Source organism: Chrysemys picta, chromosome 7, assembly GCF_011386835.1.
Source record: "Chrysemys picta bellii isolate R12L10 chromosome 7, ASM1138683v2, whole genome shotgun sequence".
In the NCBI taxonomy this organism is placed as follows: Eukaryota; Metazoa; Chordata; order Testudines; family Emydidae; genus Chrysemys; species Chrysemys picta.
This window is the reverse complement of record NC_088797.1, coordinates 106,625,344-106,641,157: the sequence shown is the minus strand read 5'-3', so window position 1 is coordinate 106,641,157 and position 15,814 is coordinate 106,625,344. Positions and strand designations below refer to the sequence as shown.

The following is a 15,814-nucleotide window of genomic DNA, read 5'->3' as shown; positions in this document are numbered from 1 at the left end:
ATATATTGACTAATTTGGACAGCAACAGCTGTAAAATATAGCCTGAGAGGGAGAAAATATTCTCCTGAGGTTTAATATTTTGCCTGAAGGCTGACAGCAATCTATTCCATCCAAGGAACTATGTTCACTTCAGAAATGTGTTTATTTCTATTGTTTCTGGCCCTAGAGCCACGTTGTACTTGCTTTACTATCTCTGTTGAAATTTTCCCTGTGCCTTCTCAGACCCTTTTCAACCCCTTCTCTTGACATTATTATTTGTTTCTTCTGCAGTAGCACCAGCTCCAGAGCCTCAAACCAGACCATTGAAATCTCAGGTGATCACAGGACCTCCTGCTGTTAGTGTTCTGAGATGGGAGGCTCAGAGTGATAAGTCTGAGGTCCATAGTGTCTCTCCTGTGGAGGAATCCATGCTGAAGACCATCACACTCTGTGCAAACTATTGCCCTGTTTGCTGTGGTATTGTCATAACAGGAAAATAGCACAGAATACTGTCTTTTAAATAATCCTCAGATTAAGGTTTGAGGAAGGTAAATTTTTGGGACCTAAACAGCAGACCAAATCCAGGGAAATGTTTCCTATCTTCTAAATTAACTGTTTGTGGCTCTGACAATCCAATATCCTCCCAGCCCCAGAGAATGTAATTTTTCCCTTTCCTAATTTTTTTTCCATGGCTTGAATAATATTTTCTTCATATTGTATTGTACTATATTTACCTCAACCTGCATTTTTAAGACCTTCGCATGGCTTTCAATCTTCTCAATCTCCCTTCGATTTTTACAGATCTATGAATATAAATGTTCGTTGAAATGCATTATTTTGTATGTCTCTCATGTGCTCCAGCAATTAACATGAAAATTACTTAATTTCTTTTGTTAAGTACAAAACAGATGGAAAGCCCATGTAATGGTCCAAATGCAAGTCAGAAACGCTTCTGATTAGTTTCAGCTCATGTAGCAGTATTTTGAATGAGTAAATTATAAAAATAAATAGCAAATAATGTCTCCTCCCAATGTTTTGAGAAGGTAATGAGTCTCTCTGAGCTGGCCCTACATTCTTTTGGGAGTTTGCAAGCTTCATAGTCTTAGTGCAAAAGGAAAGAGTATTCTGGCTGATTGCAAATCCATGACTTTATTTTCAGGGGATCAGAGGATGGGAGTATCCCACACATTGCTTAGATCACTGGTATCATTGGTTGAGTCTGCCTGGTATATTTCTCAAAAACTTACTTTTCTCCAAAATATGCATTTTATTTTTCTTCAACAAGAATATAGATAATAAGATGAATTAAATCTACTGCAAACAGAATCATGACCACTTAGCCATCACTTTATTTGGCTTTTCTGCTGCCTAAGTTGAGTGTGACTAACCAAAAACAACTGTAAACACACTATATGGAGACAGGGTGATCATTTTTTAAACCTGAATGAATTCTGCTGACTACTATGAAAGCTCAACTGTGGGGTTTTTTGTTTTTACCTTAGTGGAGTCTGATTCTCTCTCTGCAGCATTATCGTGCTGATGGCTTTTGAGTTCTTTTGGATCGTTAGCACCACACTGTTTTTCTCTGATTCCTAGGAGTGGGGGGAAAAAAGGAAGACATGTTACTGTCAACTACATGATAGTATAGCTAAAATGGGATATAAAACCGAGTACAAACAGAAGGCAAAAGGGTATTACTAACTGATTCTGAATGGTCTAGGATCCACTTATCTGAGAGACCGCATCTCCTTGTTTCCAGTGGTTGCACTTTAAACCACACTGTGAGGCTGCTCCCAGGATAGGTTCCAGGACAGTCTCACGCTGTACTGAGGCCTGATCAAAAGCCCCTTGAAGTCAATGGAAGGTCTCCCATTGACGCCCAGTGGGTTTTGGAGTATGGGCCTTCACAAATTGGCTGTCTTTTGCAGAGTCTGAGACTAGTGTCTGATACAAGACATTATGGACCTTGTTTTTATTTGAACTAAGGACATTATACACTACCCTGGCAGTGCAAAGGAGCCTTAAAAGTCATCATAAATCGCATTAGTAAATGTCAGTATATTTATCTGGTCTAACTTTTGTTTGATTTATTTTGTTTGGCTGTTGGTTTGAGGGTTTTTTTTAGTTTTCTGGGCCGCATGGTGCCTGGGATTGCTGTAACTGGGCATTCTTTAACACCACACATTGTGAGTCATTTTACATAAACAACGTTTCTTTGCTTCTCGGTGCTTATTTGAAAATGCAAAGTAATAAAATAAGTATTTAAATGGCATAAAATTCCCTCACTCTTCTGCCCAACCAAATCTGCAGTAAAAATTCATGGGAACATAGGCTTTAGTTTTCGCAACACACTGCACAAGGCTGCAGTTTTTACTAAATTTCATTTCATTTTACATACATTGTTCTATTAGCAGAGGAATAGAAGTCAGATCCTCTTACTGTAGAAACTGCTTATTAAACCTCATCTGCAATAGCAGGTTTGAGTCCTTCCCACTGGTGCAGGGATCAGGGGAGGGAGAAGGGGGTGTACTGTGTGACTCCATCTGCTTCAGTGAGAACTGCTCTTCTGAGAGTTCCATTGTGGGAAGGCAGCTGCAAGTTGCAGCTGGGGCTCCCTAGGAGGCCTGCTAGCAGAGGCTGCCCAGAAGGATTCAATGATACAGAATATCTCTTGGAGTGCCCATAGTCCACTTTGAAAGCAGTGCTGACTGGCTGCAGATTTCTTCACACTGCTTCTTATGGGCACAGTTTCCACCACTGGGGCTCTGCTGACATCACTCTGTGGTGGATCTGCTGTGTACAGTACTAGTCACCATATCAAAAGAAGGCTGTTGTTGCCATAGAAAGTGCACAGGCATGGAGCAACAAAGAAGATACCAAGGCTGAAGAATCCAGCAATGAGGAGGAGGGTGAAAGGAGTCAGGAAGGAGTGGATTTGAGGGGAGCCAACAGAAGTTCTTGCAAAGGTGAAAGACAAAGCTCACGGTGTCATGTTTTACACCAGTAAAAGCTCCAAGAAATCGGGTATAAATAAGTAGAGAACTCAGGAATGGTTATGACGTTTGGAATAAGATTCTTTCAGAATTACTTAGCAACACAGGACTCCTGGTGACAAATTAACCCTTCTCAGGTGCCACATAAATAGTAATAACTGCTTCATTCCACCACTAATGAATGCTCTGGAGCTGCCGCTTCCTTGGTTTAAAACACCTGGAGCTGCTGGCACAGAAGTGACTACAAGGGGTTCTCAGCTTTGAAACTCACTCCTCCCCGTTGTCTGAAGGAGGCCGAACAAATCTGCTGACCAGTAGAGGAAGCTGCAAAACCTACAGATGTCCACAATTGTTTGGGAAGGGGAAGTACAATGTGGGTTGGTGTTTGTAGGGAGAATGGGGTACTTGCAGTGATACATTAAATGTGGATATTTGGATGAAGAGAGAGTGTTGCATGTCATTTAATATTTGTCAAAGGTGCCTCTCCTCTGTGCTTTTTAAAAATATGAATTTTAATAAATAAATGTGGGATAAATGGCCAAGGTAGGTCATGAAAGCAAAATGTAAGAATTAGTTCAGGAGAAAAATCAGAGGTTTGCCAAATGCAATGGTAGTAATTGAAAAGTCATCATTAACCTACAGTTTTCAATTGTTTCCTATTGGAAGTAAAGTGGGAAAACTGCAGTTCTCTCAGATATCTCTGTGAGGCAACTGTGGGTAAATACTGACTTTTTAATGCTAATCACAGTGTATAAGGAAAGCTGGAAGGCTGGATAAAGATAAACCAAAACTGAGCAGGCATGCTGTACCAGATGGTTTTTCCCCCTGTATTTCTCTCAGATGACTTGTATTCAAAGTCCAAGAGAAAGAAGAAACACTACAAGGTCAAACAAGGATAAGATGTCAATGTCCACAGAGAAATATATAAGATGTAAATTATGGCTTTCAAGGTAACCTCTCCTAGCATATGTTTTCACTGCAAAAAACCATGTGTACTCAACTTAACTTAGCTAACTCAAGTTCAACCCTAGGCTCACCTGCAGGCTTTAACTTGAGCTGCTAACCCAAGTTGCCATGTCTTCGCTGATATTTTAACTTGAATCAGCTAACCCGAATTAAATACATCCTTTTTTTCCCCACAGTGAAAACATATCCATAGACAGTTATGGCTACTGTCCACAGATGCAACCTCCCCACAGATCTTCTTGGTGTAGGTTTGTTCAGCCATTTTGTGGTCGGAGAAAGTTAGAAGAGAAGGGGGAAGTGAATGTTTCTCCTGTCTGCTAAATCATTCAGTTTGGGGGTTTTTTGCATCGTGTCCTGGGTAATGACACTCGTATGCTACCATGGGAATCCCAGTGATGGCAGATACTCAGACTTTTGGCAAACAATTTAACAATTGCTGTAATGGATTAATAAAAGTAGTGAATAAACCTCCACCAACTTCCCTGCTATTATTCAAATATATATTCTTGGAAGCTTCACATTTGTTAATTCATGTGAACAGTAAAAACACCAATACTGACCTTATGAAAAGAGCTTGAAGCTCCTCATTTAAAATGAGGACACTGCATGAAATAACAGCAGCTTAGATTAGAAGTAAATGTCAGGCACAGAGCACCCATACAGGTTCTTGTTGCTGACAAAGTGCTTTGTACTATAACAATTATCATTCAACAAAATATAAAGTTCAATATTTCCCTGACACACAGCTATGGAAGTCATGGCATTTCAAGTATTTCCTATCAGTGTGGGGAGAAAAGAAAGCTTGTTCCTGCCTGATATGAAGTCCTGAGGATTTCTGTTTTATCCCGTTCCACTGTAACCTATTTTCACAAACCCCGTCTTTAAGGCTGAGAAAGACTTTCCTAGTCCCTCAGTACTGTCCAACAGTATCCTCAGGCTCATAGATGGATGCATGCTGAATGTACAGTCCAGTTCGTGAAAAAGGGGGAGGCAGCTGTTGGCATCCTGACCCTTGCGATCTATATTGCACCTTTAACCCTTTTATTTTCTCACAGCACTGTTTGCTGGACGAAATGATACACTCCCTGGCATCTGGACACTAGGGCACAGCCTGTGGTGTTCGTAATTACAGAGTGGAGCTGGAACTGAATCTCTAACTCACAAATGCCTGGATGTCTACCTTGGACCAACTGGTAGCACACTCAGGTGATGTCTGAAATCGGCCCGTTAAAACACAGTGATTGCAAAGATAGGTATGCTGGTGAGAAACAGTTATGTTATGAACCTAAGGAGTACACAGCACAATTTTTACACACCAGGACTCTGTAGAAAGCTTGATAGAAACTCAACCAGACAGGCCACCTTTGGGACTATTACACCAGAACTTCTGGTCTTGACTGGCACTACACTTGTGTAAATGGGCATGCTGCAGAATGACATGGTATACCTTGCTCAGAGCAAGTGCAGTCAAAACAATGGGGCGAATGCCTGTCATTGGAAGAAACTGTGTGTGGGGGCACCAAAAGGCAGTTAGCACCCCAATTTTTAGTAGTGCAAGTTGCACATTTTCATTCAGTTGCCATCTCTGCTGACAACTTTCAAATATACTTCCCCACTACCCTCTGATCTCTTCCTCTCTATGTAAACTCCTATCCATGCTATCGGCACCTCTTTGTGTCACGATGCCGTGAAGCGTGGGTTCTTCCTTCTAGCTCCCCACTGTAGGTAGTTTGCCTTTATGTGCCATTCAGCCCTCCAGCTGAGAAGCGGTTCGTTAACAAAATGTTCAATGTAGTCCAAAGTCCCAGAGAATCAACCTATCTTCTGAGCTTAATCACCTCCTGGAATTAATCCACTGTATTTCCCTGCCTCTGTTACTGAGCACTGTCCTGTCCAGTCAAAGTATTCCTGAGGCCTCTAGCCTCCCACAGTCTTTGGCATTTCAGCTCTTCATAGAGTGAGCAAGTGAACCAATGTGTGAGCAAGCAAGCAACGCTGCTTGCTCCCTGTGGCTCCTTCCCTCTTTACTGAGTTCTCAGTCTATTTATACGTCCCAGGAGTCTGCTGAGTTTTCACCTGATGCTTTTCGTCCCACCCTGTCTGGCTGACAAGTAACTACCTAATTACCACCATGGTGAAGTGAATTTGACTAACTGGACCTTTAGCCCTTTCTTGTGCGTTCAGCACATCTCATATACTTTATGCCTTGACTTGGCCTGTGTTGCCCTCATCTTACCTTTCTTTAAGTCTCTCCTCAGAATAAACTTCTCAGAATCCTTCAACTGTAGTTCTCTCTTAAATAAGGGTTTAGTAGAGAAATGTGGGAACGCACACACATTGAAACTAACAAGAAAGCTGCTAAACATCTCCACTCAATCATCTGCTTTTTGTTGATCCTCAATCCTTATCCTAGATCTCCAAATTGTCTGTTTAAATAGTAAGTATTCAAGGACATGGACTTTTTTTGGCTGTCTGTAAAACACTTAGCACTATATAAATAATTTCTAGCACTTATAAATAACATTAGAAAGAGAAAATTCACCTTCATTGATTTCACTGATCATATTTAACTAAAGATTTAGAAACCATACAAGGTCTTTTATCAGCTGATAAATGTTATGTACAAGTGGCACAAAACCGACAGTTTAAGATCCAAAAATATCTCAGAGGCAAGTCAGCCTCCCAGCCTTCCACTTCTGTGGCTAAAGAGTGTCACAAAGTTCTAAATTGCACCTAACTCACTGGAATGTTTACACTGTTTGTTACTAGGACAGTTATATTAGGATTCCATCTTCAAAACTTTCATGGTAATTAACAGCAGTTGTTTTGGTTTGACATTGATGTTTGAAGATGCTTGTAACTTATACATTAAAAACCAAAATTATCTCAGGTATAATTTAAAACTTTTGTTTAAAGCATTTTATCTATAGATAAGACAGCCATACAACTCTCCCGCCCCAAGCTATATGCATATATTTATATATAGCATCATTCAAAGACATGTAAGGAGTTTTATTTATACTGTTTAAAACAGTTTGGGGTTTTTTTTTTTTTTCTTAATACTTATTTAACTCAAAAACCTGAAAAACACTTGGGGAAAAGATGTAATCATCACAGGTCCAGTACCCCAGCCTCCACAATGGCTAAGGCTAAGAAAGCTCCCAGTGCACATCTCAGATCTGCAGTGAGTCATCCAGCAAAACCAGGGAAGACCGATGAACACCCGATTTGACATTCCTGATATTTCTAAGCCCTGGTCTACGCTTAAAAGTTCTGCCAGCATAGCTATGTCAGTTAGGAGTGTGAAACAAGTCAGCAACTAACCAACATTGCTGTGCCAGCAAAAGCCCTAGCGTAAAGGCTGCTATACTCGCAAAAAGTTCTTTAGCGAGTACAGCTTATTTTATTTGTTGAACTGGAATAAGCTATACCAGCCACCACCTGCAGGGGTCAAGAAGGGATTCCCTTCCTCCTCCTTCCCCCCCGCCAATGTATTCAGTTTTTGTTTGTTTTTGTTTTTTAACCTCCTTCCTCTGAAGCTTCAAGGATGGCCAGAGCTGGAGGAGGGACATTGGATGGGGTGGCCCAAGGCTCTGAGGTGGCACTGAGCATTCTTTCTCCCTCAGATGTTTGGCTGACTGGTTCTTGTTCACACGCTCACAGTCTAACTAATCACCATATGTGAGGTCAGGAAGAAATTTTCCCTCAGGTCAGATTGGCAGTGACCTTGGGGGGTTTCGACTTCTTTTGCAGCATGTGGGTGTGGTTGACTTGGACATTGGTGCATCTCAATCCCTCCTATTCTTTGCCTGTGGCACACAGTAGTCTAGTCTCCTGTGGGCTGTAATACTTTGGTCTAATTTCAGCTGTTGGGTTAATGTGCAGTTGCTGGGTGGTGTTGGTAGCCTGTGATATATAGGAGGGCAAACTAGATATTTTGGTGGTCCCTTGTGGCCTTAAACTCTATGACTCAAAAAAGTTCTTTTGCTGGTGTAGACTCATAAACAATATAAGCTATATCTCTCCACTAGTGGGAGTTTGCTGGTATAGCTAGCTCAGCAAATCCTTTCTAATGTAGAAAAAGGCCTAAGGTAAAAGCCAAACGAGTATAAATGACAAAGACAAATTTACTTAACACTTTTCAGGTTTCCTTATATTTCATCAAGAAGCAAATAAAATTGCATTTTTCTTTAATTGCAGGCCATCTTTATTAAAACAAAAACGTACAACCAAACTGAGGTCAACATTTAAAATGGGAATAGAGGTAGGCAAATGCTGAATATTTTTGAAAATGCAATCCTGCATATATAAACCCTATATTCCCCATCTGGGGTTTACCCCAAGCAGCTACACTGAGGTGAAAACTACCTGTGCTGTATGTCCACAAGACAAAAAAAACACACCTATTTTTTGCAGTCATAGCCTTAATGAGCATCAAGAGGGTTTTTCAGTTGAGTTAATAGGCCCAGAGAGAGAGAAGGCATCAGCACCGCTATTGTATCTCTTTCAGCATCTCTACACAGAGCAACAGACAGAAGTTTATAATGTGAATCAGAGTGAAGTATGTGGTTTAATTGAGGAATATAATTGCAGCCGTCTCCTTCTTTTGATTCCTTTTTGCAAACTGATTCACTCTGTGCAGAGAAAAGAAATTAAAAATTAAAACCAAAACCCAACCACCCCAAAATGAAGTGCTTCAAGTCTGTGCTAAAGAAGTACACCTCTACCCTGATATAACACTGTCCTCGGGAGCCCAAAAATCTTACCGCGTTATAGGGGAAACCGCGTTATATCGAACTTGCTTTAATCTGCCGGAGTGTGCAGCCCTGCCTCCCCATCCCTCCCCCCCCCCCCCCCCAGAGCACTGCTTTACCGCGTTATATTCAAATTCATGTTATATCGGGTCGCGTTATATCGGGGTAGAGGTGTATCAATATTTTAATGCAGCTTCATTGGGGAAGTTTTTCAAAACAGAGTAAACAAAACAACTTGAAGTCAGTCCTCTCTGCAAGAGGATTCATTGTGTAAGCAAAGTAGAAAATTATTTTCTTAAGATGTCAGGATAAATTTACTTTTATTACAAGGAGCATCATGAGATTTGTTAACTGAATTATCTTTCACTGCTTGCACATCTTGAAGCAGTAGCTGACTGCCTGCAGAGATGATTACAGGATCTGCCATGAAACGGACGAATGAGTTCTGGTCTGCTATCAGAAAGCCAAAAGTCGTAAATCTCTCATTATATGTGCCATTAGAAGCAAGGCTCTCATCAGGGGGCTAGCAAGATGCCATTGGCATAGGACCTATATCTTGAAGTCTGCTTTCATTCTACATTGCTATTATTTTGTATCCCTACTTAACAAAATAAAGTGCCTTCTTTATGGAATTACCCGCAGCTTATCAGCCATCCAGAATTATTTTAACAAGGTAGTCCCTTTTTTAAAAATTTCTATTTGTGTAGGGAGGAACCCAAGCATGTGGTGCCCTTTGCAGTACTGGGTTATGCTAACAGATCTTCTCAGCTCCCTGTAGTGACGAACTCTCCTCATCTGCTGAGGCCCATCTACTCTCTGAGTATAATGCAGGACAATGATTCCAATGGAGGGATGAAAAGAAGATATTACGGCAAGATTTTAAATGGTATGGAAAAGATGTCTTTAGCTCAAATAACATTGTCCATCACAGCTTCCTCAGGCAGCTTTTCTGACATGCTTCATTTACAATCATGAAAGCTAGATAGGCATGCGGCAGAGGCTTGCTTAGGTCAAAAAGGTAAAATACCTGAGAGATGTGCAGAGGTGGGAGGTTCAGTCTGGATGGTGTTATATAGTCAGTTCATTCGGCATTGTTATTTTTCCTCAGTGCTTGAATTGTAGGGTTGGGATAAAAGGTGATTATGTCACATACATCCATTTCTGACTGCAGCTGTCAGAGAGCTGAGATAAAGTGGGAGCGCTCCAAAACTACACTCTTACTTTTTTCTTCAGTTCCAGTTCCCCCATTATCATCCATATACCCTCTTCCTTCCATCATTGAGCTGTACCCAGCCTACAGCAACAGTGTGGGGAACTAGAAGAATGGCGCATGCTAACCTCCACCCTTCTGAATGAAACATCCTACCCACCACACTCTCTTCTGAGCCAAGGGGCTTAAAGCCACTATGCTTCTCCCACTCAGTAACTCACAGACCTATGTAACATGCAACTGATGCGTCTGGTCTTGGGAATCTATTTTTCCAACTCCACTGCAGCCAGGTTAGGAAACACAGATGATTTCCAAGATTAAAACAAAATGTAATCTTATAAAAATAAAACAGAATGTAAGCGGATTTTGTGCTTATCTCTAGTTTCAACAAGAGATAGCTCGTAATTGGGGTTTTTTTTAATCACTGAAGCTTTAAATTTAAAAGTGGTAGAGAGTGTAGAAAAGCTGGATATTATGGCTTAAATGTTAAGGTCCCAATTCTTTAACTTTCTATTCTTTTAGAAAATACTAGTAGTTAAATAACCCCTGTAGAATTTAATTTAAAAAAATCACAAGTAGCAGAGAAAATCACAAAGAATGACATGGAGTTGCCACCGAATTATATTTGATTTTGGAGCTGTTACCAGAATTAAAGTAAGTAAAAGTTCTCAATTGTTAGCCGTTCTATCTGTTACCTCCATCTAAGCAGGATAGTTCATACTAGGCAATGACTCTAGCATTTTCAAGAAGCTAGTTGCTTAGCAACAAACCAAAATTTCATTCAAACCTAAAACCTCAGACCCCAAATTGCCACATTCAACAGCAAAAAAAAGCAGCAAAAAAAAAGAGATTATATTTTTTATCTCCTAAAGGACTTTCCCTATTCTGCAATGTGACAACTACTCACGAGCATTAAAACATATGGATTTAAGGCCAATACTGCAAACATTTACATATGCAAGTAACTTTACTCACAACAGTAGGCCCATAGTTATTGCCATGCATAAGTATTTTCATGACTGGGCTTTTAAAGAGTGACTGTTGGGTTAAACATCACAGGCCACATTCTCTGCTGGCATAAGTGCACTGAAACCAGTAGAGTTATGCTAGCAGAGAATTTGTCACTGTGTATTTAAAAAAAGATGATTTTTTCCCTTATTACTGATGCACTATTCAAACAAAGAATTTTACAAATCTAATTTACCATTTACACTATGCTTTCTCTGTTGGCTTTTTGCATTTCTTTCTGCTTGGGCACATTTTTTCTTGTCTGCTTATTCTTCGCCCTTTATGTTCTCATGTAATAATATTATAATGCATAGGCTGAAAACACTGCAATGCATACTTTTTAAAATATCTGTGTCCATTAGGACTTTAAAAATCATGGAAATATTTGTATTGATGTTACAAATGTAAAATTTTGTCTTGTAAAATTTTAAGGGAGGATTTTCAAAGCACAAAGGTGAGTTAGGTGCTTAAGTTTGACTCAACAGTGTCTCTCTAGTAGTTTGCCCTCAGTATTGTTTTACCTTTGTTTTGATTAATTATGCTGAACACGTCATGTGTACAATCGCTTATTAAGTGATTACTATAGTGGTCACCCTTAAATCTTGCCAGCTATTCTTTACAATGCATTGGAGAATGAAAATTTTTTACCTCAGGTTGCATTATTTTAAGTATTTCCTATAGTAACTAATGCACAGTTTAGATAATGTTAAGCCTGTAAGTGCTAAGGTAACCATATCTATTTGTCTAAGAAAGCAAAACCAGAAAGTTTTTAAGGGTGGCCATTGTACAGATAGCCCACTGGCTCCTATTTTAAGTACATGTATTAATCAAAGCTTGGAAGTTTCACTGGTTCTCTCTATGAAGAATCAAGGACTAACCACTCACAGAGCCCAAGTGTATCACAAATTGAAAAGCAATTTGTATTTTGTCAATCCCAACTTCCACACAAATTCCATTCAATTCAATGACAGTTTGCCACTAGCTTCAATGGGACCAGAATTTAGCTGAGAGTCTCAAGTCTCAAGTCTCAACATAACTTTATGACAACTAATTAAAGCAGGTATACTCTGCTGATTCTGCTTAGGAAACTTCTTAAGTCATTATGGTGGTTTTCTGAAATGATAACTAGTGGCAAACTCACTGATTAAGAACCATGGAAAGTCTTACAGGCCAATATACACTATTTAAAGGATTGACCTGGAGTACAAGTATTGTAGGCTGATGACCCAGTCTTGGAAATACTTACTGCTGAGTATAATGCTTACATGGGATTGTAATCATTAGCAGATATGCTGGAGAATCAGGCTCTCAGGTATTGGTGAGGGAGTGACTTCTGCAGCAGTTAAGCTGAGCCTTAGGCTGGAATAATTTTAGAACATGAATAGTTTCTATGATCACAAGGTGAAGATTTTCAGGCCCATATGAGCCAAAGGGATAGCCGATTGATATGCTCCCTTATATGAAACCTCTCTGAAGTATTTAAAGATAAAAAAGAGAAAAGGGGTTCTTTCTGCCTACCATTTTTCAAAAAAATTATTAATGTGTGTGAAGTCAAGACATGAATTTTGCACTGTGGGAAAAACTCACCCAAGTTCAGAGAGCCTGCACAAGGTTTATGCACTACTGAATCCTACTTAAGTCCCTTTTTGACATCTAAAATTTGATTATGGTGTGATTTTCTGTCAGGAAAATCTGACTGAAACACTTTGGTTTGTCTTGGCATTAATCTCTACCTCTACTTGAGCTGTTGTGCTTCTCATGGGAGCTGTAGTTCTGGGTCCCTGATGTCCCCATTCTGCGTTCTGCGCCCATGATGTATCACCTTCTCTCCTTGTGGCTGAGCTGTAGGTTGCCTCATGGGAGGCATGCACCATGGGAGATCAAGCAGATGCAGAAATGAATGTCAACTTGAAATGAACCATTTCAAATGGGGAAGGCTGAAACATTTTGTTTTGATCCAAAATGTCAATACAAAGCATTGCAATATTTCCAAATAAAAATTCTTCTGAACTTTTTGTTTTGTGAAAAATTTCAATATTTTGACTTCTTGTCCCAATTTAGGAAGAAAATAAATGTCAAAATATCAGAATTTCGCACAGGATAGTATTCTGTCTTTTGATCAGCTCTAGTGACTACATCTTGGATTTGTCCCCACAGACCTACAGGCGGTGCACAGAGCTTCCGATCAATTGGGACTAACTGCAAGTGCTTTTACACAGCATGTCAGGTTATTTAGAAAACTAAACACCATCCTTGGGCTAACAGCATTTTGTTTGAGATATTATAAAAGCCTGAATAATTGATGGGCTTTGCTGCAGTTCAGTAACATTATATCAGAGGAAGAGAAAGTTCTAAAATGGAGAGTCTTCTAATGAGAGTGAAGTATATTTGAAAGACAAATCTACATCAATAATTTTGCAATGACAGTATTCATTGAGCACAACACTGAAAATCTGTAACAAACAGAACACATGTAGAATGTATTCGTTACATTTTGTGTGTGTCATGTATGTATCAACCTATGCTGCTGCACAATAATACAATATTTTTCATAATTTCAAAAACCTGGAAAGATCTGTTGTTCTTTCCATTAGTTTGCATAGCTGACATGTTTTCCACACAATCAAAAAGCTTATCTGTGGATAATCTGGCAGACCTTCCATACAGCAGAAAAAAATGGAGAACAACAGGATCAGTTATAAGGATGGGATCAGAGCACTCTCTGATGGCCAGCCCATAAAGGAGATAAAATATATCAAGTGACAACCAACCATGGTCAAAGTGACATATAAAGGCCTGTTTTTTTTTCTTTTACAGCTCAAACTTCTTGTTTTCTTTTCTCCATGCCACAAGTCTGCAGTTTGGCTGGCGAGGATGGTGTCAGTACATATGTAGACACTGATTCATTACAAATTGTTGCAATACCTAGAAGAGCTGAGGATATAGTGCTGACTTTTACCATGGTAGAATTTATTGTAAATTAGAATTTTACTAATTAGAATAATCTTTAATGGATTAACCTGAGGTTCAGCCATTACTTTAACTTCAATTAATCACAAAGACTAAGTTCAAATAATGTCAAGGGTCTGAGAAACCCACAAGTGCAAGAAAATTCAGAGCTTACTCTCTTGCACAATTCTTTATACGTTCTGTTGTTCCCAGTCTTTACAGCACGTACTGATGTTATGTAAGGTCACACACTGTTCAAAGCCAACTATAATAGTAGACATAACTGGGTGAATTAAGTGCTGTATCTGAGCCATAATGGAATTGCTTGGTTTCTGGAGGTCACCACCTCTTTTAACAGATCAAAAATATAGGGTTTTTATGGATCAGATTTTTTTTTAAAAAAATCTTTTAAAACACCTGTGAAATAAGTAAAAATGTAAATTAATGTAAATAAGTATTTGGACAATTTTAAAATTGGGTATTATACTTCTGTCGTATAAGGTCAAACCATTCTTAAGCACTTTGATTTTAAAGGGTTAATTTTTTGACACCCAAGCGCATAAATGCGTCTTTGGAGGAACAATATAGATCTGTAACTTGTTACCACATTTATTCAGTATCACATTACTGCATTTGCCATAGTAAGTTTGATATTGACACTTGACAGATATTTTTAAAGCTGAATAGGCACTTAAATACAGTCTAATCCACCTCATTTGGTGTATATGGACAATCTATGCACCTATGGAATTTTTAAATAGGTGACTGAGGACCAGGTGTGTCTGTGCCTTGGGAATACGTGCAGGCTTTTTAGACATGGTGGACATGGGTGTGGGTTTAGGAGCTTTACAGAGATTTTCAGTTTATTTCAAAGAGAGTTGCCTTCTTTAGTTATGCCATTTCTTTTAAAGGTAATGGCCCTGATCCTCAGCTAGGGTAAATCAGTATAGCTGTATTAACTTCAGTGGAGCTACATTGATTTCAGCAGCTGAGGATAAGACCCAATATCATAAAATAATAACTAGCTCTCGTAGAGTGCTTCTCAGCTGTAGAGCTGAACGTACTTTACAAATGAGGTCAGCATCATTATCCCCATTTTACAGATGTGGAGACTGAGACACAGAAAGAAGAAGTGACTTATCTGAGGTTACCCAATAGGCCAGTGGCAGAGTGGGGAATACAGTCCAGGTCTCCTGAGTGCCAGTCCAGTGCTCTACCTACTAGGCCATTCTTCCTCCTGAATTGTTCTACCATATTTCTGGGGCCCTTTTGAAATTAATGGATATTACTTGTATCATACTGACAGGGCTGGATTAAAGTAGAAACTAGGGCTGTCAAGCAATTAAAAAAATTAATCGTGATTAATCGTGCTGTTAAACAATAATAGAATACCATTTCTTTAAATATTTTTGGATATTTTCTACATTTTCAAATATATTGATTTCAATTACAACACAGAATACAAAGTGTACAGTCTTCACTTTATATTTATTTCTATTGCAAATATTTGCACTGTAAAAAACAAAAGAAATAGTATTTTTCAATTCACCTAATACAGGTGCTGTAGTGCAATCTCTTTATCATGAAAGTTGAACTTACAAATGTAGAATTATGTACAAAAAAAACCCTTGCATTCAAAAATAAAACAATGTAAAACTTTAGAGCCTACCAGTCCACTCAGTACTATTTCTTGTTCAGCAAATCGCTCAGACAAACTAGTTCGGTTACAATTTGCAGGAGATAATGCTGCTCACTTCTTGTTTACAATGTCACCTGAAAGTGAGAACAGGCGTTCGCATGGAACTGTTGTAGCCGGCGTAGCAAGATATTTACGTGCCAGATATGCTAAAGAGATATGCTAAATATGCGTATGCCCCTTCATGTTTCCACCACCATTCCAGAGGACATGCATCCATGCTGATGACGGGTTCTGCTTGATAATGATTCAAAGTACA

General features: G+C 39.2%; 1 protein-coding gene across 14 annotated transcripts in view; it reads right to left on the bottom strand.

The window, feature by feature from the left end:
- Nucleotides 1-15,814, bottom strand: part of C7H10orf90 (chromosome 7 C10orf90 homolog) — a 182,007-nt gene that overhangs the window by 56,531 nt on the left and 109,662 nt on the right. For 12 of the 14 annotated variants that reach the window (XM_065552242.1, XM_065552243.1, XM_065552245.1 and 9 more), the window contains 2 exons: nt 1,477-1,571; nt 714-782 (listed from right to left, as the gene is read on the bottom strand). In XM_065552242.1, the coding sequence (XP_065408314.1) occupies nt 714-725 (12 nt within the window). In that variant the 5' untranslated portion in view covers nt 726-782; nt 1,477-1,571. The remainder of the gene's footprint in view (nt 1-713; nt 783-1,476; nt 1,572-15,814) is intronic. The other 2 variants (XM_065552239.1, XM_008166273.4) reach the window with 1 other exon arrangement.